Source organism: Suncus etruscus, chromosome 5 (genome assembly GCF_024139225.1).
Source record: "Suncus etruscus isolate mSunEtr1 chromosome 5, mSunEtr1.pri.cur, whole genome shotgun sequence".
Classification (NCBI taxonomy): Eukaryota; Metazoa; Chordata; class Mammalia; order Eulipotyphla; family Soricidae; genus Suncus; species Suncus etruscus.
In genome coordinates, this window is record NC_064852.1 from 37687687 (window position 1) to 37711866 (window position 24180).

The following is a 24180-nucleotide window of genomic DNA, read 5'->3' on the forward strand; positions in this document are numbered from 1 at the left end:
TCATATTTATGCATTTTCTATTAAAGTAAGGAAAATTGTTGGAATAAGAGGTTTTTACCTAAAATTCTTCTTTACTTGCACTTGTTTACCTGTTTTATCTCATATTTATGCATTTTCTATTAAATTATTAAGGGGAAGTTGTTGGAATAAGAGGTTTTACCTAAAATTCTTCTTGCACTTGTTTACCTGTTTTATCTCATCTTTACCGTATTTGCTGGTGTATAAAACGACTGGGCATATAAGACGACCCCCCAATTTTGCAGTTAAAACATAGGCTTAGGCCTATATTCTCTGTATCAGACAGACCGTTCCTGTGCTGCAACTGTATATACCACAGTGAGCCAATCACTACAAGCAAAGGTTCAAAGGTTATACTGTAATAGACTTCCTCTCTGACTCTAACAATCTGAGCAGGCTTTTTAACAGTGTAGATTCGGGTCCAGAACATTGTCTAATTTGCATGCATAAAAAGCCTGCTTGGATTTGCTGAGTTAGAGGCAGTCCGAGCAGCCTTGCAGTGATTGGTGCGGGATAGAGTTGGAAATTCATTTTGTGGCAATATTCAGACAATTTTAGTTTAGCGGCATATTGAAACATTTTTGGGATATACTTGTCTTATAAGACGACCCCCGATTTTCGGTTGACTTTTTTTTGTTTCGAAAGTCGTCTTATATGCCAGAAAATACAGAATGCATTTTCTATTAAATCATTAAGGGGGAGTTTTTGGAATAACAAGTTTTTATCTTATTCAAGATAATTTTTCTTTGCTTGTGCTTCTCTCCCATGAGCAGGAAGTACCTCTTGATTGATCCCCTATCTCCACCTGTTCTCCTGCCATGGGGGTGGTCCTGCGCTTTCCAATAAAGACATTGGACCAGTAAGGCTTCTTTCAGTTTTGGTCCAACAGATAGCCTATCTGCCTACTGGCATATTTGCTTGCTAGCATATAGCTTGTGGTGCAAGTTCTGAACATGTTTAGCTACCAAATCTTTTATGGATTATATTCTGTGTCGATGCTGCATACAAATCCACATTTCCTCAATCCCCATGGGTCTGGGGTATTCTTTTTTGAAAAAAATCAAGAAATCATAGTGCTAAATTTACCATTTAATTTGTTAGTAAATGGAGGCCTAAGGTAAAGGGCAATTTTTTTTTAAGACTGTGAAGGCATTCCTTAGAGAGTCCTGAAACTCAATGATCTCCACAGTGTTAATAGGGGGGCAGTGCATTAAGAAATGTGTGGGTTAGGGAGCCTTAATCCCCTGTTTCAGGGCTCAAAAGCTTCTAAATAATCTACGTTTTTCTTTTTTTTTTTTTTTTTTTTTTTTTTGGTTTTTGGGCCACACCCGTTTGACGCTCAGGGGTTACTCCTGGCTATGTGCTCAGAAATCGCCCCTGGCTTGGGGGGACCATATGGGACGCCGGGGGATCGAACCGCGGTCCTTCCTTGGCTAGCGCTTGCAAGGCAGACACCTTACCTCCAGCGCCACCTACCCGGCCCCTATAATCTACGTTTTTCAAAGAAAAGAGCAAACATATTATTTCCTCTGTTATGTAGGTGAAAGCTGACACTTTATTTCTATTAAAAATATTAGGTTTTTTTTTTTTTTTTACCATAAAGCTATTTTGACTGATCAGAAATGAGAGAGCTGAGAGGATGGTGAGTTAAAGATTAATATTTTTTCTTAGGTCTCATTGGCCTTACTGATATGGCTATTAGCTTTACCCAAGTTAGTGGACACTTCTGGACACTTTTCCAAGAAACTCCTATCGAGATTATGTGTTGCAAGCCTATTCGAACCTGAGAATAGCAGAATTTTGAATGTTTAATATGAAATGAGCAGAATAGCTGCATGAACTGACACTAGATAGGAACATTTTAAATGTGACAAATGTAGAAAAATCTTTGCTTGATATCATTCCCTTTCTCCACATATGAGAATTAATACAGGTAAAAATCCCTATGTATTATGGAATGTGGAAAGATCTTTATTAAATTCTAAAACCTTACATTATGTATTAAAATGTGCCAAGTTAAAAATCCTTTTCGTCAATAGAATTCAAAAAAGGCATCTCATATTTTTAAATATTAATAAACATGTGAAAATTCTTATTTTCTGACTGAAAATAAGGCATTTAAGGTATTTCCTCAATGTTATGTACTTTATCCAGAAGAGCATTATCACTGCAGAAATGTTTTATCATACAATGCACAATTGCCCTCATTCAATCTTAAGGACTTAATGAACATACGAAAATTCAACTTCTTAAAAAAAATCTTAATATATATTTTTTTGGGGAAAGTACTATTGTGCTACACAGCATGCTTCTCAGCATACTGACCCTACTCACGGGTCACTCCTGGTGGTGCTCAGAGAAACCAGTCCTGTGCCACAGATCAAACTTGGATTAACAGAATGCAATGCATGTCTTCACACTGCTACTCCCTCTCTAATCTTGGAGAAATCTTTCTACCCTTATTGGTTTTGAGCTTAAAAAGACTTAAAGCCCACAGTTAATAGCAATTATTAAATTGTTTGTTTTACAATACACAAATTATTTCTAGGAAACACAATGAAGCATGGTAAAATATTAGAGCCTTTATGTCTTTTGTGGTTTCTTTTTCTGGGGGAGGGTCATATTTCAGAGTGCTTGGTGTTTACTCCTTGCTCTGTTTCAGAGACCAATTTTAGAGGGCTTAAGGGGAGTACTTCAGATATTGTCAATTGCATGCAAGGAAAATATCCGATATTGTTCCTGGACTTTTTTTTTTAATTGTTTTTTATATTTTATTTTTTGTTTAGTTTTGTTTTTGTACCACACCTGATGGTTCTCAGGAGTTACTCATGGAAGACTCGGGGGCCATATATGTTACAGGGCATCAAACCCAGATTGGTGTGTGCAAGACAAATTATTACTCAATATAGTATTGTCCAGCACATCCAGGACATTTCCTGATTGATAAATAAAACAGAAGAAATTTAGATATACAGTAGTCCTAAGTGACAATTTTTTTATTGTTTTCTACTTTTACTTTCAGTTTTACAAATAAAGGCTACTCTTATTATTTTGGGGAATTAGCCATAAAAAACTATAGATATATACTTGTACATAAATGTATTTAAAATTTTCACATTTTGAAATAAGAATATCTTAATTTAGACTACTTCTAACGAGTCAAGACTGGCTCTGATAAGACTGGATCTTTATTCATTTCTTTTGCTTTCATTTCTTTTGTGTCAGTGTTTGGACATACTTTGCAGTGCTCAAGCTTTGTCCTGGTGATGCTCTGGCCATATGCATAGTCTAGAAATAAATGTATTTTGGGCACCGATATATACTAAAAATATACTAAATATACCTATAGATACTACCTGCTGTAGTATCTCTCCAGCCTAAAAGTTATTTTCTTATTTAACTTTCCCCTATTGTTTCCCCTATATGAAAGAGTCCCAATATCATTTCTTATAAAATTAGAATTTTCTTTATGGGGACTCTGATCTCATGTGTTAACCTAAAGTGAATTAATTATCTATGATTTTAGTTCCATATACCACCTCATAGTTTATCCAGACTTCAACCAACATATAAATGGATAGCAAAAACATTTATTTCAGAGAATTTGGAATGATAAAATAGTTTATATTGAAAACTATGCACCAGAAATAAAAGAGTAGAAAGTAAACCCTAATAATTCATATTTACAAGGATTTAAGAGGCATGTGTATATGACACATAGTTGAATTGCATAACGATTCAGTACTACATGATCTTTGTTCGAGAGAAAATTTCAATAATGTAATCTTAAAATTTTATTATTAAATTTTCAACATAAGCCTCTAAGGGAATGAATATTGATAAATATTTTTAAATATTGATAAACTCACCTTTCTATATACTTCAGCATTATATAGTAAAGCTTAGAAGTAAACTACATGCTGCATTAAATATAACCTACAAAATGTAAATTTATTATCTGTTAGAAAATGAAAATTGCAAGAGATCTTTTATAATAGCTGAATAAACTATGATGTTTAAAATGTCTCATATATTATTGCCATTCTCAGCAACATGAACATTTCTGAGAACTACGCTTTCAGGTATGTCTTAAAAGTGTCATGTAATAAATTATATGAAACTAAATATAAAAAGATTATGATACAAATCAGCTGTGTGTTTTAGTCTGTTTTGATTATTGTCACATCTGTTTTTACAATTTACAGAGACATTATTGAGGGCATATAAGAACAGAGGTCATATAGCTATTAAATATGGAACTAGGGCCTTATCAACTCATGCCAAATAATGTGAAGAGAGAAATAAAAATACAGCTTAAATGTACTAAAACAAATCTACATATCACAATGTGTTATGACAGCATTAAAAGTCTACAATAATAAGAATATTAATCAAAAACTGAAGTACTACCTGCAAATTTTATCACCTTACTTAGAGTCACTTGCTCACTTTTCATTGATTTGATGATGTTCTCAATGTTTTATAAATAGCAATATAAAATCTAACTATTCTGAGCATTAGTATTATCAGAGAAAACATATATATATATATATATATATTTGTGTTTGTGATATAAGCCCTTAAGAAAATGTAAAATAAGTTGGAAGGCATTATTATAACTAGGGGACATTCTGGATTGGAATCTTTGTACCACATGGTTCCTTGAATATCACAGAGTATAATCCAGCCCTGGAGGCGACAAGAACCCTGCATGTTTTCTTGGTGTTCCATGACACTATCCAGGTAGAATAAAGAACCCCCAGGTATAAGGTATAGCATCATATCTACATCTCTTACATTTAATCAACATTCATTCAGGATGGTTGAGAACCACAAGTAAATCAAGCCATCATGCTGTTTGGATATTTTAAATATATGTATATTTATATTTCATATTATATATAAAACTAAAAGCAATAAACTGCAGATATCAAATTTCATAGTTAATTATTTGTAAGATAAGAATATAAAGATTAGAGATTATTTTTCTATGCTACTTGCCAAATAGAAATATTTTTTCTTTCTTCACTTTATTTTTTTTCTTCCAATAAATCAGGTCTTATCAGAAAATAAACACTGGTTTATATTATTACGTACCATATATTTTAAATTTTATAATTTTTCATGACTAAAATAACATCTTATGTTAAAACTTTGTGATTGGAGGGGCCGGCGAGGTGGCGCTAGAGGTAAGGTGTCTGCCTTGCAAGCGCCAGCCAAGGAAAGGACCCCGGTGTCCCATATGGTCCCCCCAAGCCAGGGGCAATTTCTGAGCGCGTAGCCAGGAGTAACGCCTGAGCATCTAACGGGTGTGGCCCGAAAAACAAAAAAAACAAAAAAAACAAAAACAAAAACAAAAAAAAAACTTTGTGATTGGAAAGCAAACCAACTATGTATTTTGTTCTTTTGGGTATTTAATAAATTATCAAGCTATTTCTACTTTGATTTTTAAAATATTTATTAATCAAGTATTTATGTAGCTAACACAAAATACTATAAGGATTAAAATGTATGTCTATTTATTGTATATATAAATTTAATATAAATTACATAATGCATAAAATAATTTAACTAAATCACACCTCTAATTTCTGAATTGGTTAGTTTCAAATTTATTTCTAAAAAATAACAGAGTTATTATCAGTCTGTCATTTGAATTAGTAATAAGGATAGTTAAAGAAATCTTAGATGAAGGGATTTGTTTTATAAACCATTATTACCTCTTTATATTACTACTATTTTTTAACTGATTTAAATACCTTGGTTACAAAGTTGTTAATGATTGAATTTCAATTTTCAATGTACATCACTCATGAATATTTTCCACCACAAATGTCCGTAGGTCCCCTCCACCTGCTTCTTGTGCACATATTTTATTTTTCTCTCACTCTCCCACCCCTATTTTTCTTTATAGACACTGTGGTTTGCACTATTGTTACTAAAAGGGTGCTATGCTTATCACTTAATTTCAATTCAACTCCCAGTTATTGTCCAAAGATATCTGTTCCAACTATCCTTGTCATAAATGTCTCTTCTCTACCTTAAACACACTGCTCAATTATTTGTGGCAAGCTTCCTACCTTATACTGGTCCTCCTCCTCCTGATCTTTTCTCTATTATCTCTAGATATTATTACCATACTACATTGTTATTTACAGTTGCATAGTAATCCATTGTATAGATATACAACAGTTTCCTTAGCCACTTATATGGTTTTGAGAACTGGGTTTGTCTGCATATTCTTTTATTGTGAAAAAATGTTGCAATGAAGATACGACTGAAGCTTGTTTGCATTGTTAGGGGCTCTACAGGTATAAATATAGGAGTGGTATTGCTGGATCATAAGAAAGTTCAACTTCTAAATTTGTTGAGAAATATCCATATTATTTTCTGAAATGGCTCCATCAGTACATTTCTACTATGATGACTGAAAGTCCCTTCACACCATATCCAGGCCATCACTGGTTGTTTTTATTTATTTATTTATTTACTTATTTATATATTTTTGTGATGTGTGCCAATATCTGTGGTGTGAGATGATATTTTATTGTTGTTTTGATTTGCATCCCCCTCATGAGTATGTGGAACATTTTTTCATGTGCCTTTTGGCCACTGTATTTCTTCATTTGAGGAAATATCTTTTCATTTTTTCTCCCCCATTTTGAATAGGGTTAAATTTTGTTTTCTTGCTGAGTTCCACCTGTGCCTTTTCTAACTTATTTATTAAACCATTAGCAGATGGGTATTGGGTGAATAGTTTCCCCCATTCTGAGCATAGTCTTCGTGTTCTAGTCACTGTTTCCTTTGAGGTGTTTTTAAAATTCTTTTGTTGTATGCTTATATAGACTATTGACTTCAAAGAGTGATATTTAATAGTAACATAAGTTATGAAAAGTTAATAAATAATTCAATATCATACTCTAAAATTTAAGACTATATTAATGATCTGATTATTAAATGTTCTAAGGAATGTATTATCAGATAAACATATTTGTTAATTTTTATTCTTTTTTTACATGATCAATAAATTTGTTGGTCACTGCTAAAATTTCAAATTCTGGCTGAAGTGCAAGTATTAACTACAGCACACAATATAACTAAAAAATTTTATACTTCTATATAACTATGCCAAACAGATGAGAACCATTTAGGAGTGTTAAGTTAAATAAAACACATAACTGATTCTAGAACAGTAGTTAATAAAAAAATGCATCTATGAGAATAGCTATAATATTCTCTGGAGATTGTGATTTGGTTTATTCACAGATGTTTCTCAGAGGAAAATATAAGCCAATTATTGTAGCCAAGACTTATTTTTTGAAACTTATATAGCCATAAAAATATGCTGAGCAAAAAAGTTATTTTAAATAGCTAAAACAATAATTTTTGAGGATGTGTAGTAAGAAATTAGTAGATTGTAAGATATTCTTCTAAAAGAAAAGTCAATAATTTATAAGATAAAGTTTGTTGTTGTGTTTCGTCTAATTTTTCCACAAGTTTCAATTGTTCAATATACTTAATCTCTTAATGAAGAATTAATGCATACATCCCTAGATTCAAAGTAACTAGTACATTTTATCAGTGGTTGAAAGCTTCAAACAGCACCCTGAATCATGTGTCACTTTTAACCCCCAAAGACATTCTGTTATCTTCCATTTTGGCTTATGGATGTATAAAATGGTGAATGTCTCCAGGAGCGTTTTGACATCACTAAAATTGATGATTTGGTCTCTGTAAATTGCCTCCTGGTTGTCTCTAATTCGCAACTTCTCACCCTTTACTCTGTATTTTTCTTTACTCAATCTTTGATGTCCTAGGGTCAAATATGTAGGGCAAAACTCAACTATAAAATATTGTGAAAAACTTTTAAGAGAAGTTGTATTACATGAAATGAAGTCACATAAACAACCCAACATAGAAACAGAACCAAGCATATTAAAAAGGATGCTATTAAAATATTTTTATCAGGACATTATATTTTATTAGAAAATGAACATCAAAAAGTTAAATCAGCTGCCTATGGAGAAGCTGAAGTATAAAATTTTATTATTGAGAGAAATTAGAAGCTACATGATTTTAATTTTAAATGAAGATATAATCACATAATAAGAGCTGCAATATTTGGAGATGTATGCCCACTTTTTAGTGGACAACTATGTAGGAAAAATCATACAAAAGTAAGTTAAAACAATATGAGTTCCATTTTACAAATCAGGTAAAGAAAAGTAATTGCTGAAAATAACTGATTTTTTAAAAATTCAATGCTTATGAGCTGGGTAAACAATGTGGAGTATATGCCATGCATGCAAGAAATCTAGAGTACAATTTCCCCTTCAATATTCCCCAAACTACCAAGTGAACCATTGGTGGATCCAAGGACCAAAAAACATCACTTCTCTAGACTAAGCAATGAATTCTTAGACCTACTACCTGCAGTCAAATATCATTGTTACAGTTTCTAGGAACTTTCATTGCGACCTCTAGCAAAAAAAATAAATAAATAAAAAGGCAAATAAATAATTTAGCATTTTTATTGTAAATACATTTTCTATATTATTGTTACCAATGGATGTCCCTTGAAAACTTAAGTCAAGTGGGGTTGGTAGAGAGGTAGCAGGAATTCAAACCACTATCCTTCTGCATGAAAGGCAAACGACTTATCTCCATGCTATCTCTCTGGCCCCGCGAATAATTCTTAATTCAAAAAGTTAAATAAGACCAGCAAGATAATACAGGACATAAGTTACATGTTCTGCACATGATTGTTGCCCTAACCAACACAGTTCCAAAATATAGTCCAGAGCACTATTGTAGGAGTTAAGTCTAACTTCGGTTCCATAAGTAGCTCTAAGAACTATTGGCTATGACATTACAACAAATGGGACAATTATAAATATTGCCTATATCTCACACGTAATTAGTCCAGACACAACATTAAGGTAAAACATGACTAGAAAATGCAGAGATAAAATTACAAAAACAAAAATATCCAAAAAATATTTAATTTGCTAGATGTAGGAAGTTAAAACAACAATAACAAAAACCTAAGGTTGACTTAAACAACCTAAAAGGGTTATTTGAGCTTGGGCTACAGAGAATGTGACTATTTTTTTTCAATTTTGGCATAAGTCAATAATGATTCATTATATTGTTTTCAGAAGATTTTATTATTATGACAGATTTGTAAATTTCTAAACATTTTTTCAAGTAGAAATAATAAGATAGCTTTAGATGACCTATACATGTTCTTCTTTTACTATTGTCTGAAATATCTTGATTATTGTATTTAAAATGTTGACTATTATCAAACTGGAAGAATTTTTTCCTATATTCAACTCACATATGATATGTATCCAGTACTACAAGACATACAACACAAATTCTACTGTTGTAATAAAATATTTAATATAATGAGGCAAATTTTAAATAAAAACCAATATGACTTAAAATGATTTGATTTCTGAGAGAAATTATTTGGAAAAAAGAAAAGTTTATCTAGGTAAATTTCAATAAAACATCTAAAAATAAGAAGGAGAGACTACAGAAATGTTGAGGAATATAGAAGAATTCTCTTGTATGCTAGAGATAATATAATATTTACATTGAATCTGAAACTTCAAAATTTCTGCATTTAAAACTGCATTTCTCATATAATTTTATTATTTTATAAATTGTATTATTTATTTATTTCTCTATTATTGTTCATTTTAATAGCATTTTAAAGAAATTGATTTTTATAAATTATAGTAGATATGCACACATATCCATGCAGTTCCCCAAGCAAACAGAAACAAATGTTTAGAATCCTTAGAGTGGAGATGAGAGAGAAAAAAATTGAGAGAAATTGCATGTGTATCTATCTTTCTGTGTGTATGTGAGAAAGTTTGATAAAATGCATAAGTATGTTTATTGCATATTGATTTAGTTTATGGTATAATTCTGATTCAGAATTGACTTGTTGATTTTTGACATGCAATATCAAAGTTAATTATAAGTTAATTAAGAACTGTCCTCAGTAAATTGTTCTAGGAGAACACACACAAGTAATTATCACAGATAAGCACAAACCTAGTAGTTTTAGAAGTACTTAAACAGTTATTTGATATTGGAGATATTAATATCAACTCTTTCTGTGCTGTGTATATAAAGGGATAAATGGGCTGGAGGAGTGGCTATGTTTACATTCAGTGATAAAGGAGTCTAGGGAATATTTTTGGTGACATTTCATCAATCCTCCTGTGATGAATGCAAAACCGTGAGGATACAGTGTGTCTGAAAAATTACACAGGGCAACCTAACACTTAAAATTAACCTTCATTACCATTGTTTTCACTTATTCAATGAAAATTTTCAAATAACAGTCAGGTAAGTCTGTGATAACATAAAGTGAAATTATATGAAGATAAATGTCTGTAAAGTTGGTAATAAATATATTAAAATTCAGGTACATATGTATATGTAGCTTTCAATCAGCTATTAGCTTTACTAGAAAACAGAAGAAAACGGTAAACGGTCTAGTGCCTGAAATTAAATCCTTAAAGTGATTCTTCCAACATGAATTGAACACTTACTATGGAAGGACTGAAGTGTATTGATTGTCCATTCATCTGCTAACCTTCCTGTTTTTGTGATCTGGATACACTTGAGCTGATTTGAAGATTCTTTTGATTCAATCCAACAAATCATATCTTCACTGTAAATAAAATCCAGAGTATGTATTTCATTTCCATTGACTGTGCTCAGTGTTGTCATTTTACTTCCATTAAGATAAAAAAGTTCAATTGTTTCAGAATTTGCGATTGCCAGTATAGGTGGTAGATCTGTCGGTTCTATTATAAAAGAGAAAAGAGGAAAGTGAGTTCAATAAAACATTTGAATTGTTTCCTTGCAAATTTTGCATTAATTAAGGTGTTTTCCTTTTCAAAAATGCACAATGCTTTCATAAAGCTTCAAAAATTTGGTTTCAGATCAAATATTTTCTTCAGCTCATCTCCTTAAAATATCTTTTTTAAATTTGTTTTCCATAGATTCTTAGCCATAGTGGACTTTGTAAAGATGACAATAAAGCTATGTACTTTCTTTGCAGACAAAAGAAATGTGAGTTATTTTTCTTAGCAATAATGATGGATACATACAGACTTATCATATAATTTTATAGACTTTCCTTTCAAGCAAAAGGCATACATTTTAAAGGTCCATAGAAGATCAGGGATAGTCTCTGGTGTGAAACATACAAAGAGCATGAAATCATAAAAAGTGTACCCGTGGCCTCCACTTATTTAGCTGTCTAACTGACACCATGAATCAAAACTCATAAATTTCCTTAGTGACAATCATTCCTTTTACTTTTTTGCTCTCTAAGAAAAAAAGTGTAGAAGTAAAATAGACCTTTTAAAAAGTGCACCTTTGTGTTAGAATTGGAGACTTTTAAATACTAACTGTAACACATTGACAAGAATTTAAATTTCATATGAAACAGTGATGATAATAAAGTCATATAATGTTGCAAGTCAGCCCTTGATGGGGTTGACTGATGGAGGGATGGAGGATGAGGTCTTTCCCCTCCAGCTCGGAGCACGCGTCTGCCACCCTATTCAGTCAGCGGTTCTGAGGTGAAGCGGCAGGTAAAAGGCTAGCAGACAGTCAGGCTTGTGAAAATATCAGCTTTATTCGGAGGACAAGACTGAAGCCCAAAGCCTCAGCATCAGTTCCAGCCAAAATAGCCCCCAGCCTTCCACAGACCCTTGCTTTTATCCCCCAGAATTAGGTACCACCCAGTGGTGGGATCAGATACCACCCAATGGTGGGAGCAGAATCAAGTACACCCTAGTGTAGGAGCAGAATGCAAGGTCAAAACCCTAGGGTAGGACAACAAACACCGATCAGGGTAGGGTCAGTAACATAATAATCCATTGAAATGTTTACCATACACAACAATATAAAATGTAACATTACAAGATTTACCCATAAAACCATTGTATTTAGCATATGTTCTAATCAGTTAGTCAAAAAACTTTATTCTTTGTGTTATATACCTAAATAAATAAGTCGCTTTAATCTTCAATAAGGATATAGGAATTTCACTACATTCAGTGGAGCACTATCCATATTTTATTTCTATACGACCGTGTCTCAAAGATCAGAGATTATTCTAGTTGCCTATAATTGGTCCATGAGCTCCTATACACGCCCAGTATTCTCTTTAGTTTACCATAGTACAACAATAAGAGTCACCCATTATAAATATTAGGCAGATTAAGTTGAATCATCTGCTATTTTCTTAAAGACTTTCCACTTAAGTTTGAATAATGTCAACATCATTATAAGCTACAAAACCCAATATTAAATGGGGGTCTAATTACTTATTGACATCATTTCAGTCATCTCTTAGCTCATCATGATCAGGACACACCCGCATTTCTCTTCATTCTTGAACATATTAACCAAAGATCTATCTGTGATGTTAAATCTTTCATCCTGGAAAAAAGTAATTTCCATGTCAAAATGTTTGACTTGATTACCTCCATTTTAAAATAGTTGAATAAACCACTCTATTGAAATAGTTTCTTCTTGCTTTAGATTATAAAACTTGTAAGTCAGGATACTTTAAGTGTTTCTGATCTATTTTATTTTTGACACCATTGGATATCATAAATGATTAAATAATAATTTTAATTTATTATAGTTTCATGTTAGCTACTATAAAAAGTCAAGTACTAAGTGGTTTTAGTGTAAAATTTTTGAAAAAGTAAAAGGATACATATATACATATATATACATATATAGTTCTTCACATATATTTTAATTATTATAAATAATTTGGTTTTCATGAAGTATGACTAGAATACCCCCAAAAGAGCAAGTAGTCATAAAATTCAGAAGAATTTTTATCATTTTATAAGTTTTAATTGATCTTTATGATGGTAAAATGATGATAAATGCATCATCAATAACTGATAAAATTACTTAAGTTTGAATTTTACATTTCCTGGTTTTCATCAATAGTGGTTGGAGCATTCTTAAAGATTATAAGTTTCTCTATTTTCCTTAAGCATATTATGCACTGAGAAAATTTGGATCTGCATGAAGACTTAAAATGGCAATACTAAAGAGGATAAAATGTTCTTCTATGAATAATAAGAAATGTTATCACTTAGAATTTATCTCAATTTTAGTTATAGAATTAATCTCTTTTAAATAAATGCTACACATTATTTAATTAAAAATAATGTGAGATAAACATAACTATAATATAATTTATTAAACCATCAATTTCTTCCCAAATAAAATAAAATTATAATGACTGCCAAAATAAGAACAAAAGGTTCAAAAAAAAAAAAAAAAAGAAAAAAGGTTCAGAAACACTAACACCATTTTTACAAACAATAGTTCACAAAAAACATATGTCAGAATTATCTTTTTTAGCATTACCTTCTGAAATATCTATATTTTAATCTGGTTAAAATTATATTTATTAAGGCAATTGTTGGTTATAAATTAATTACTCTTGCAATTTCATAATTTGCAGCATCAGATTTAGTCACTTCTTACATTAGTTATTTGAACATCTTCCAGTTGACCACTTGGGGGTGGGGGGGCCAAAAAGTTCATAATCTGCTGGACAATGCATTTCATTAGAGATATAGGGTTATTGATAGTCATGTTATCATTTTACATATATATATATTTATTAAAACCAGTGGTTAATTTTCTTTATTTGACAACTGAAATGCCCTTTTTGAAGTTGCTTCTTATACAATATGAATCATACTACTGAAAACTTATTAGTTATTATTTATAAGAAGCCTATATGCGAACAACATTTTTCAGGTAAACTAGAAGATAATTTTAAATGTGTTATTAAAATGCTTCAGAGAGAGATTAGAATATGAAAGAGCACTAAGGTTATTCTGAAAAGAGATAAAAATGGATTAATTATCAACATAAGCAAAGCTTGAAATTTGTAGCTGTTTTTGAGTGAATCAGTTGACTATTGAGTGTAAAACACATCAACCACTGTTTTAAAATACAGCAAAATGAAACAAATAAAGTACTGTGCTGCATAATAGTGCACAAATTTATTTAATAGTTTTGAAAGTTCAAATGATATGCTGATAGAGTTTTATGTTAATTTTATAAAGCTTTATTGAAAAAATATCTGTATAGGTATTGTACTCAATTAACTTTGATTTTTTTTGTTTATTTGTTGTTTTTTGGGCCACACTCTGTGCCATTCACGTATTATTCCTGGCTCTGCACTCAGAAATTTATTCTTTTTTTTTTTTCTTTGTCTTTTTTTTTCTCTTTTTTTTTTATTAATTTTAATATGACAACAAAGATGCAAAGAAAGAGGGACATGTAAAGTTACAGGTGGAGCCCAATCACCCATAAGCAGAATTCTCGGTAGTCCCAACGATGATATCCCTAGCCTTGATCTTTCAACAAAGAAAATTAAGAAAAACAAAACTGAACCCATGTACAATACAATTAATTTTGTCCCTCAAATTCCCAGTTGTATTACATACTATGTTCTTAGCAGCACACAATATAATCCAAAGAGATTAGACTTATTTGTAACTCCTTAAACATTGAGGGCAAAGTACATTTATCTAGTTCCATGCTCATGCTTACTAGTTTAAGTTAACCTCAAAAGTTTTTAGTGGGTTAGTTTTTTCTTAAGGATTGGAGTCAAGGGGAAAATAGTAAAAAATGGTGTTAGAGTGGCATTTGTTTGCATAGGCCACAAATATAAGGGACATGGAAAGAAAAATTATGGTCTAAATACAAGGAGGACCCTACCCCTTGAAGTTTCCCGGCACAGGACTGACTCTAGGGCTCCAGCAAACTAGTTTGTCCAATTCAAGTCATTGTCTGTAGTTCTTATCTAATAAATCTCAGTACAATGTACCTTACACCCTGAACATTGATATAATGCCCTGGCACAGGCCTCAGAAGAATGGGCATCCTCTATTCATCACGCCAGAACCAGGCAAGCTATCTACGAAACATCCAAGGTCTTTTATAGCAACAGCTGGAAGCAGTCCTCTACCAGGAAAGGACACTACCAAGGGTCTGACATAGACCTCCTAAAAAGAGACTTTTCCGTTTACACTAAGAGAAGCAGTCCCTCTACCCAGGAAAGACACTACCAAGGGGTCTGACATCGACCATCTCTAAAAGAGACTTCGTTTACACTGAGAAGAAGAGGAAGCAGTCCTCTACCAGAAAGACACTACCAAGGGTCTGACATTGACTTCCTAAAAAGAGACTTCCGTTTACACTGAGAAGAAGAGGAAGCAGTCCTCTACAGGAAAGGACCACTACCAAGGGGTCTGACATCGACCTCCTAAAAGAGACTTCCGTTTACACTGAGAAGACTTGACAACAACAATGACCTGCTCTACAGGGACATGTTTCTCTCTAGTGCCCTTAAGGTGGTGAGGGTGAAACGAGAGGATGCTCTGCACCATCATGACTGCATTATGGGATATGCAGACCTCCAGGACCTATAATACAGAAACATGATACCAACAACACAGACTATGTGAGAAATTTATTCTTACAGGCTTAAGGGACTATATAGGATGCTGGGAATCAAAACCCAGGTCTGTCCCGGAGCAGCTTCATGCAAATGTCCTACAATGTGCTATCTCTTTGGCCCCTTTGATTTCTATCTTTAGGCAAATAAATATAAAATCTATACAGCCAAAGGAGGTGTCGCAGAGATATAAGGAAATTATAAAATTAAATGAGGAACTGAGGTTATGATTGACTTCTTCCAGTGTCATGACTAAAGCCAATACAGCCAAGCAAAGGTATTCTCTCTCCTCCTACACTGGATTTGCTCATTACTTGTGTCTCATTACTTAAAATTTCTACATGCAGGTTGTAAAATACCATTAGTTTGAGTATTAAATGTAAAATTGATTAACCAGAATAAATGCGATAACTCTTAGCTGATTTTACCTTTTATTAAACAGACAGAATTTCCGCAGAAAGAGCATTAGGTGACTTAACTCAAATGGATAACTATGTTATCAATGAGAGAAGAAATAAACATTAACTTTCCACATAACTGAAATTGATACACAAGGCATTCAGTCAATACTCTAACTTAGCAAGAATTAGACTGAACAAACTGCTGTAACAGACTTTCAGATGAATCAATCTGAGAGGAGACGATTGGTCTTTATCATTTTCATCCTAGGCAAAAATCAACAGTATTAAAAAATAGGGCTGGAGAGATAGCACGGCGATAGGGCATATGCTTGCCACGCAGCTGACCCAGGATGGACAAAGTAGTTTGAATCCTGTCATCCCATACGGTCCCCTGAGTTAGCCAGGAGCGATTTCTGAGTGCATAGCCAGGAGTAACCCCTGAGTATCACCAGGTGTGGCCCCAAAACAAACAAAAACAATAATTTTTGACCTATCAATGTAATCACACCGTAGTAAATATATGTTTCCAGAGTCAAGAAATAACAAAGCACATATTTATATAGTATCATAAATTGTCTATGCAGCTATATTTATTTGCATTAATTTTAAAAAAGAAATTCTCCCCATATGCAGAACCAATGATTTAACCTGTAATCCATATTCAACTTGATAATAGGTTAGATAGTAACTTGCATATGAAGCAGATAATGAAGCATCAGGAGAAGAAAAACCATAAGAAAATACATAACTACAGTTTGCATACTCAAATAATTGTTAAACCTATACAAGCTTAATATTATTGCAAATAATAGTTTATTTATTTTCATTAATCATCTTGGAGCAGGAGATGGTACAAGGGATTGGGTGTTTCCCTTGCATATGATTAACCCAGGTTTGATCCCCAGCATCGTATATAGACACTTGAGCCCTCCACCAAAAATCCCTGAGTAAGAAGAGCAAGGAGTAAGCCTTGAGCAAAGTCTGGTGTGGCACAAAATCAAAATAATAAAAAGAAATACTATTATATGAAGCTTGCTAATAACAAAAAATGGGCATAAACTTATAAATGAATATACTACCTCAACATTACAGCTCTAATTTAAAATGTTAAAATCATGTAAGATGTACAGCAATAATAAAAATGAGAATATGTGCATTCAGTATAATTTAATTTTAATAATACTTCTAAAATTATACCAAAACTAAATTAAATATAAAATGTTTTAGAAAACCACTCAATTTATAAAAGGAAAAAGCATTATTTGAGTGATATGGAGAACATTAAAGTTAATCAAGGCTAACTAAAAATGCAGGTAAAGATGATGTTACCTAAGTAAAAAAAAACATGAAAATTGAAATATGTCTTTTATACTCCTGAAATATTCAAGACCAATTTTTTTCTTATAGTTTTATAAACTCTTTTTTTTTTTTTTGGTTTTGGGCCACACTTGGTGACACTCAGAGATTACTCCTGGCTATGTGCTCAGAAATCACTTTTGGGTTGGAGGACCATATGGGATGCCAAGGATCGAACCACAGTTCATCCTAGATTAGCAAGGGCAAGGCAAATACCCTACCACTTGTGCCACTGCTCTGTCCCCTGTTTTATAAATTCTTTAACATGAAATATATTAGACAATAAATCAAAGAAAATATAACTCATTTCACGAAAGAAAAAATACAAAATCAAAGCAGGACTTTTAATTATGATGGACGAAGCAAATAAAAGTACCTAGTTTTATAATTATAATATTTTACCATAATTCTGTAGTTTTCTCACAATGAATTTATGATTCATTTATTCACAGTTATAAATATTTATAATTTATAAATTATAATTTAATTTATTAATTAGTTTTTAAAATTTTTTTATTTTGAATTATGAGAACAAAGATGCAAAGAAAGAGGACAAGGTAAAGTTACAGTGGAAGGACAATTACCCATAACATAATTCTCAGAAGAAGTCCCCTTGCTGATATCTTAACTTTGAACTTTTAGCCAAATAATGTTAAGATAAATAAAACAGAATCCATGTACAATTACTTTGTCCCTCAACTCCCCAGATTGTAACACATTATAATATTTCTTAACAGCACACAAGGCAATCTAAAGCCATAAAACTTACATAACTCCTTAAACATTAGAGGCATAGTATTTTTTACATTTCCATGTACATGCATATTAGCTTAAGTTAACCTCAAATTTTAAGTGGGTTTTTTTAAGGATTAGAGTCAAAGGAGCACAGTAAAAACGGTGTTAGAGTGGCAATTGTTGTTTGCATAGGCCCACCAATATATGAGAGGCATGGAAAGGAATAACTTTGGCCTAAATACAAAGAGACCCTATCCCTGAAGTTTCCTGGCATAAGACCAACTCTAGGCTCCAGGCAAGTTATCATCCAATCCAAGTAGGTTTCATCGCAGGAATGCAAGGATGGTTTAACGTCAGTAAATCTATCAACATAATACACAACATCAACAACAAGTAAAATAAAAATCACATGATCATATCAATAGATGCAGAGAAAGCATTTGATAAGGTCCAACACCCATTCTAGAAAAAAACTCTCAGCAAGATGGGAATGAAAGGAACCTTTCTGAATATAGTTAAGGCCATCTACCACAAGCCAATGGCAAATATTATCCTCAATGGAGAAAAGATAAAAGCCTTCCCTCTAAATTCTGGCTCAAGACAAGGCTGTCCTCTCTCACCACTCCTATTCAACATAGCACTGGAAGTACTTGCAATAGCGATTAGGCAAGGAAAAGTTATCAAGGGAATCCAGGCTACTATTTCTTAAAAACAAAATCTCCATATAAAGGAAGAAAGCCCTTAGTTGCTGGAAGGTGACAGAAATATTTATAAAATACATATACCCTGACATTTGAAATCACTTTTATCAATTTACCATCTATTTTCTCATAAATTTGCTCTTATCATATTTACACATGATATTATGGTTTAATAAATAAAATTAAACAAATACAAATATTTCTGAAAAATAGTGTAATTGATAAGCATATCAACAAAAATATATATCAATATATAATTCACAGTAATTTGATAATTTGAGATTATTGAATAAATACTAGAACAACAGATAGGTCAGTGATAGCAAATCCATATTAATTACTAATTATTAAAAGGCAGAAAACTTTAGGATGAAGAGCTCAAAATGAGAATTTTCTCTTCTAATTATTCTTATATTTTCTCAGGGAATATAAAACACAATGATCAAGATAGAATAAATTAAAGGTACTTTAATTTCTGTCACTGCTTTCTGGCATGCCTGCTTCGGTATATAAATATAAAGCCTATATTTAAGATCACAGACATCTATTGCTATTATAGAGTATTTCTAATAACTGGTTGATAACAATATGCCAAAGTTCTGACTACTTTATAGGGTTGCTCTATGTAATTTAATCGCTTATTTTCATAAAATATTGAATGCTATTAAGACATAAGATCTCTAATAATTTGGCAAAGATTACCACCTCTGCAAAGAACAGATGGGTCTGTGATTGTTAAAGAGAAATACTCACACATGCTTTCAAAAATGCAATCAATGCAGAGGAAGATCTCAGAACTAAATTGATTTTAAGCAGCTTGAATAGTGAGAATAATAGTCAACAATGCCAAGCAAGCATGGACTCTAAGGGGAATAGTACACAAGAGGATTTCTCTCACTTCTGCTATTATTAGATTGTTCAGTCACTGTTGATTGTGATGGATAACAGTGATCCCTTAAAGACCCACTCAAAAAAAACCCAAAAAACAAACAAATGTTTTTATTTTACTCATGGTTTTAATCCCCGATGAACCATCAGACAATTCTCATAGTTCTTTAATTCCACTTCCACCCCCGCAAATAAGCTTAATACGTATTTTGAGAAAATATACTTTACCCCCTCTGTCAAATCATTTATATATTTAATAAATTAATGTAACTATTTATTTTTAATTTTTATTATATTTGTCCAACTTTGACATAGTAGGTTAACTGCAGGATGTAAAATATATCACATAGTTTAAAAGGAATATTTAATTAATAGCTTAAATGCTATTCTAGTTAAAAACAAATAGCATTATATCAAAACAGAGTTCATTAAATATAAAAACTAGAGGTTGAGAGGCACAGCTGGGCTCAGACCACTCCGCATGCCAGGATTTCTGGGACTTTGACAGGTATGTTGGGGGCTCTGGGCAGGACAGCTAGCCACAGGTCCCCTGGGCTGAACTCCTAGTCCAGGGGGCCAGGATCCCCCCAAACCTGGTGGGTCTTCAGGGCCACGCCTGGTTAATCGGGCCCTGGGGGGAGGGGGGAGAAATCCCGCCCTATGCATCCCGAAACTACAGAGGCACAGCTGGGCTCAGACCACTCCGCTTGCCAGGATTTCTGGGGCTTTGACTGGTATGTTGGGGGCTCTGGGCAGGACAGCTAGCCACAGGTCCCCTGGGATGAACTCCTAGTCCAGGGGGCCAAGATCCCCCCAAACCTGGTGGGTCTTCAGGGCCACGCCTGGTTAATCGGACCCTGGGGGGAGGGGGGGAGAAATCCTGCCCTATGCATCCCAAAACTACAGAGGCACAGCTGGGCTCAGACCACTCCGCATGCCAGGATTTCTGGGGCTTTGACTGGTATGTTGGGGGCTCTGGGCAGGACAGCTAGCCACAGGTCCCCTGGGCTGAACTCCTAGTCCAGGGGGCCAGGATCCCCCAAAACCTGGTGGGTCTTCAGGGCCACGCCTGGTTAATCGGGCCCTGGGGGGAGGGGGGAGAAATCCCGCCCTATGCATCCCAAAACTACAGAGGCACAGCTGGGCTCAGACCACTCCGCATGCCAGGATTTCTGGGACTTTGACAGGTATGTTGGGGGCTCTGGGCAGGACAGCTAGCCACAGGTCCCCTGGGCTGAACTCCTAGTCCAGGGGGCCAGGATCCCCCCAAACCTGGTGGGTCTTCAGGGCCACGCCTGGTTAATCGGACCCTGGGGGGAGGGGGGGAGAAATCCCGCCCTATGCATCCCAAAACTACAGAGGCACAGCTGGGCTCAGACCACTCCGCATGCCAGGATTTCTGGGGCTTTGACTGGTATGTTGGGGGCTCTGGGCAGGACAGCTAGACACAGGTCCCCTGGGCTGAACTCCTAGTCCAGGGGGCCAGGATCCCCCAAAACCTGGTGGGTCTTCAGGGCCACGCCTGGTTAATCGGGCCCTGGGGGGAGGGGGGGAGAAATCCCGCCCTATGCATCCCAAAACTACAGAGGCACAGCTGGGCTCAGACCACTCCGCATGCCAGGATTTCTGGGGCTTTGACTGGTATGTGGGGGGCTCTGGGCAGGACAGCTAGCCACAGGTCCCCTGGGCTGAACTCCTAGTCCAGGGGGCCAAGATCCCCCCAAACCTGGTGGGTCTTCAGGGCCACGCCTGGTTAATCGGGCCCTGGGGGGAGGGGGGGAGAAATCCCGCCCTATGCATCCCAAAACTACAGAGGCACAGCTGGGCTCAGACCACTCCGCATGCCAGGATTTCTGGGGCTTTGACTGGTATGTTGGGGGCTCTGGGCAGGACAGCTAGCCACAGGTCCCCTGGGCTGAACTCCTAGTCCAGGGGGCCAAGATCCCCCCCAAACCTGGTGGGTCTTCAGGGCCACGCCTGGTTAATCGGGCCCTGGGGGGAGGGGGGGAGAAATCCCGCCCTATGCATCCCAAAACTACAGAGGCACAGCTGGGCTCAGACCACTCCGCATGCCAGGATTTCTGGGGCTTTGACTGGTATGTTGGGGGCTCTGGGCAGGACAGCTAGCCACAGGTCCCCTGGGCTGAACTCCTAATCCAGGGGGCCAAGATCCCCCCAAACCTGGTGGGTCTTCAGGGCCACGCCTGGTTAATCGGACCCTGGGGGGAGGGGGGGAGAAATCCCGCCCTATGCATCCCAAAACTACAGAACTATATACTTTATATATTAAGAGTATTCCTTACTGTTATGTTATGTTTTACGTATCCAGAATCTTTATTTTGTATCGTGCCCTTTCCCACATCCCTACAAAGCTCTTTTTTATTCCTTTACTCTCTATCCCCCCCAAAATCTCTAATCTACATTACTCTTTTTAATCAGTAGTGTACAAGCCTTATCACAGACCAAAGCCATGTATTGTGTGTAACAACCCCAAATTGTTTCAAGATACATAAAATGGACACGTATTTCTTTAGAATATTTTTTTTCTGACAGCTATAATTCTTACTAAATGTTGTCTTATATAGTGACGATTCTAACTGCTTTTCATCTTCTCTTTTTGAGCTGTTTAACAAGGAATCTTAGAGAAAGAGTCCCCCAGATTAATGCTTATGATTGAACCATAATTGTTCTTATCACCCCCTTATGGGCCAAGAACACCACGTGGCATTGCTCCTTTTTTGCATAGGCACATTAAAATGGGAAAATACTATACATATAAATAAGATCCTATCTAATAGAGATTGGTACAGACAAATCTTATAGTGCAAAGGGACCTTACACCCTGAACATTGACATAACGACCTGGCACAGACCTCAGAAGAAAGGGCATTTCCGTGAACCAGGGAAGCCATCCACAAAACATCCAGGCTGGTCTATAGCATCACCTGGAAGCAATCCTCTACCAAGGAAGACTCTACACTGCTCAGACATTGTCCTGCTCAAAAGAGACTTCCATTAACACTGAGAAGACTTAACAACAACAACGACTTGCTTACAGGATAGGGCTCCCTGCATTGCCCTTTGTAAGGTGAATCCAGAGGACGCTCCACATCCTGACTTCAATGTTGGATATACAGATTCCAGGATCTTTAATACAGAAGCTTGATACCAAAAACAGAGACTGTGTGAAAAATATAAGTGTGTTGGCACTACAGACAATGTCTTGGATTGGACGATCTAGCTTGCCTGGAGCCTAGAGTTGGTCTTGTGCCAGGAACCTTCAGGAGTCGGGTCTTTTTGTATTTAGGCCAAGGTTATTTCTTTCCATGTCCCTCATATTTTGGTGGGCCTATGCAAACAACAATTGCCACTCTAACACCATTTTTGCTGTGCTCCTTTGACTCTAATCCTTAAAAAGAACCCAGTTAAGATTTGAGGTTAACTTAAGCTAATATGCATGAATATGGAAATGTAAAAAAAATGCTATGCCTGTAATGTTTAAGGAGTTATGTAAGTTTTATGGCTTTAGATTGCCTTGTGTGCTGTTAAGAAATATTATAGTGTGTTATAATCTTAATGTTCTTTGGATGAAATTTCAAAGTTGGGATATCAGCAAGGGGACTTCTGAGAATTATGTTATGTATTGTCCTTCCACTGTAACTTTACCTTGTCCTCTTTCTTTGCATCCTTGTTCTCATAATTAAAAATAAAAAAAATTAAAAAAAAAAACTAGAGGTTGAAGAGATTGTACAGCAGGTAGTGTACTTGCCTTGCCCATGACTGATCTGAGTTCAATCTCTGGCATCCTAGATCAGATCCTAAGCACTTCTTACAGTAATTCCTGAGTGCAAAGTCATAGTAACCCTGAGTGTTGCCCCAAAACAAAACAAAACAAATCAGACAAATAAAAAATACTAGGCTTGAGAATTGTGGCTTTGTATTTCTTTACACCCATATAATCTCCCAATAGTTAACAATGGAGATACAATTAGTAAAGAGAATGGAATACATTCATTTTTCCAGCTGATATGCTCTTAGATAAGAAGTAAGTCAAAGATGAGGACCTAAGAGATAGCACAGTGATAGGGCATTGCTTTGCATGCTGATGACCCAGGACAGACAGTGGTTTGAATCCCAAAAGGGATGAAGGAGGACTGCACACCCCTGGTACCCAGGGATTAATCTTCTCTACTCTTAATTTGGTAAGAATTTCTGGTAGATTTTTGTTATTCAGTAAAACATCACAATTTCATTTTTCAAACAAACATTAAATGAGTAAGACAGTGTTATTTGAAAAATGACTCACGAAAATTCTGTTTCTTTCACTTCCAATTAAAAATATTCCAGAGGCCCACACAATCAGTCTAGCACTTTTTCTGAGATTTTATTTTTTTCAACAAGTGCTGCAAATTGATAAAATATCAAACATGATGTCTTAATGTGTTAATGACTTTTATGTACTTCTTTTTTTATTCTTCGGGGGGGGGGAAATCACAATTGGCAGTGTTCTAGTGTTACTCCTGGCTATGCACTCAGAAATCAC

The 24180-nt window shown here is 34.8% G+C and overlaps 1 protein-coding gene across 1 annotated transcript in view; it reads right to left on the minus strand.

The window, feature by feature from the left end:
* The window catches only part of LRP1B (LDL receptor related protein 1B), a 1191264-nt gene that overhangs the window by 945184 nt on the left and 221900 nt on the right, over positions 1 to 24180 (minus strand). Inside the window, 1 exon segment of the mRNA XM_049772845.1 lies at positions 10590 to 10847. Coding sequence (XP_049628802.1) covers positions 10590 to 10847 — 258 coding nt within the window.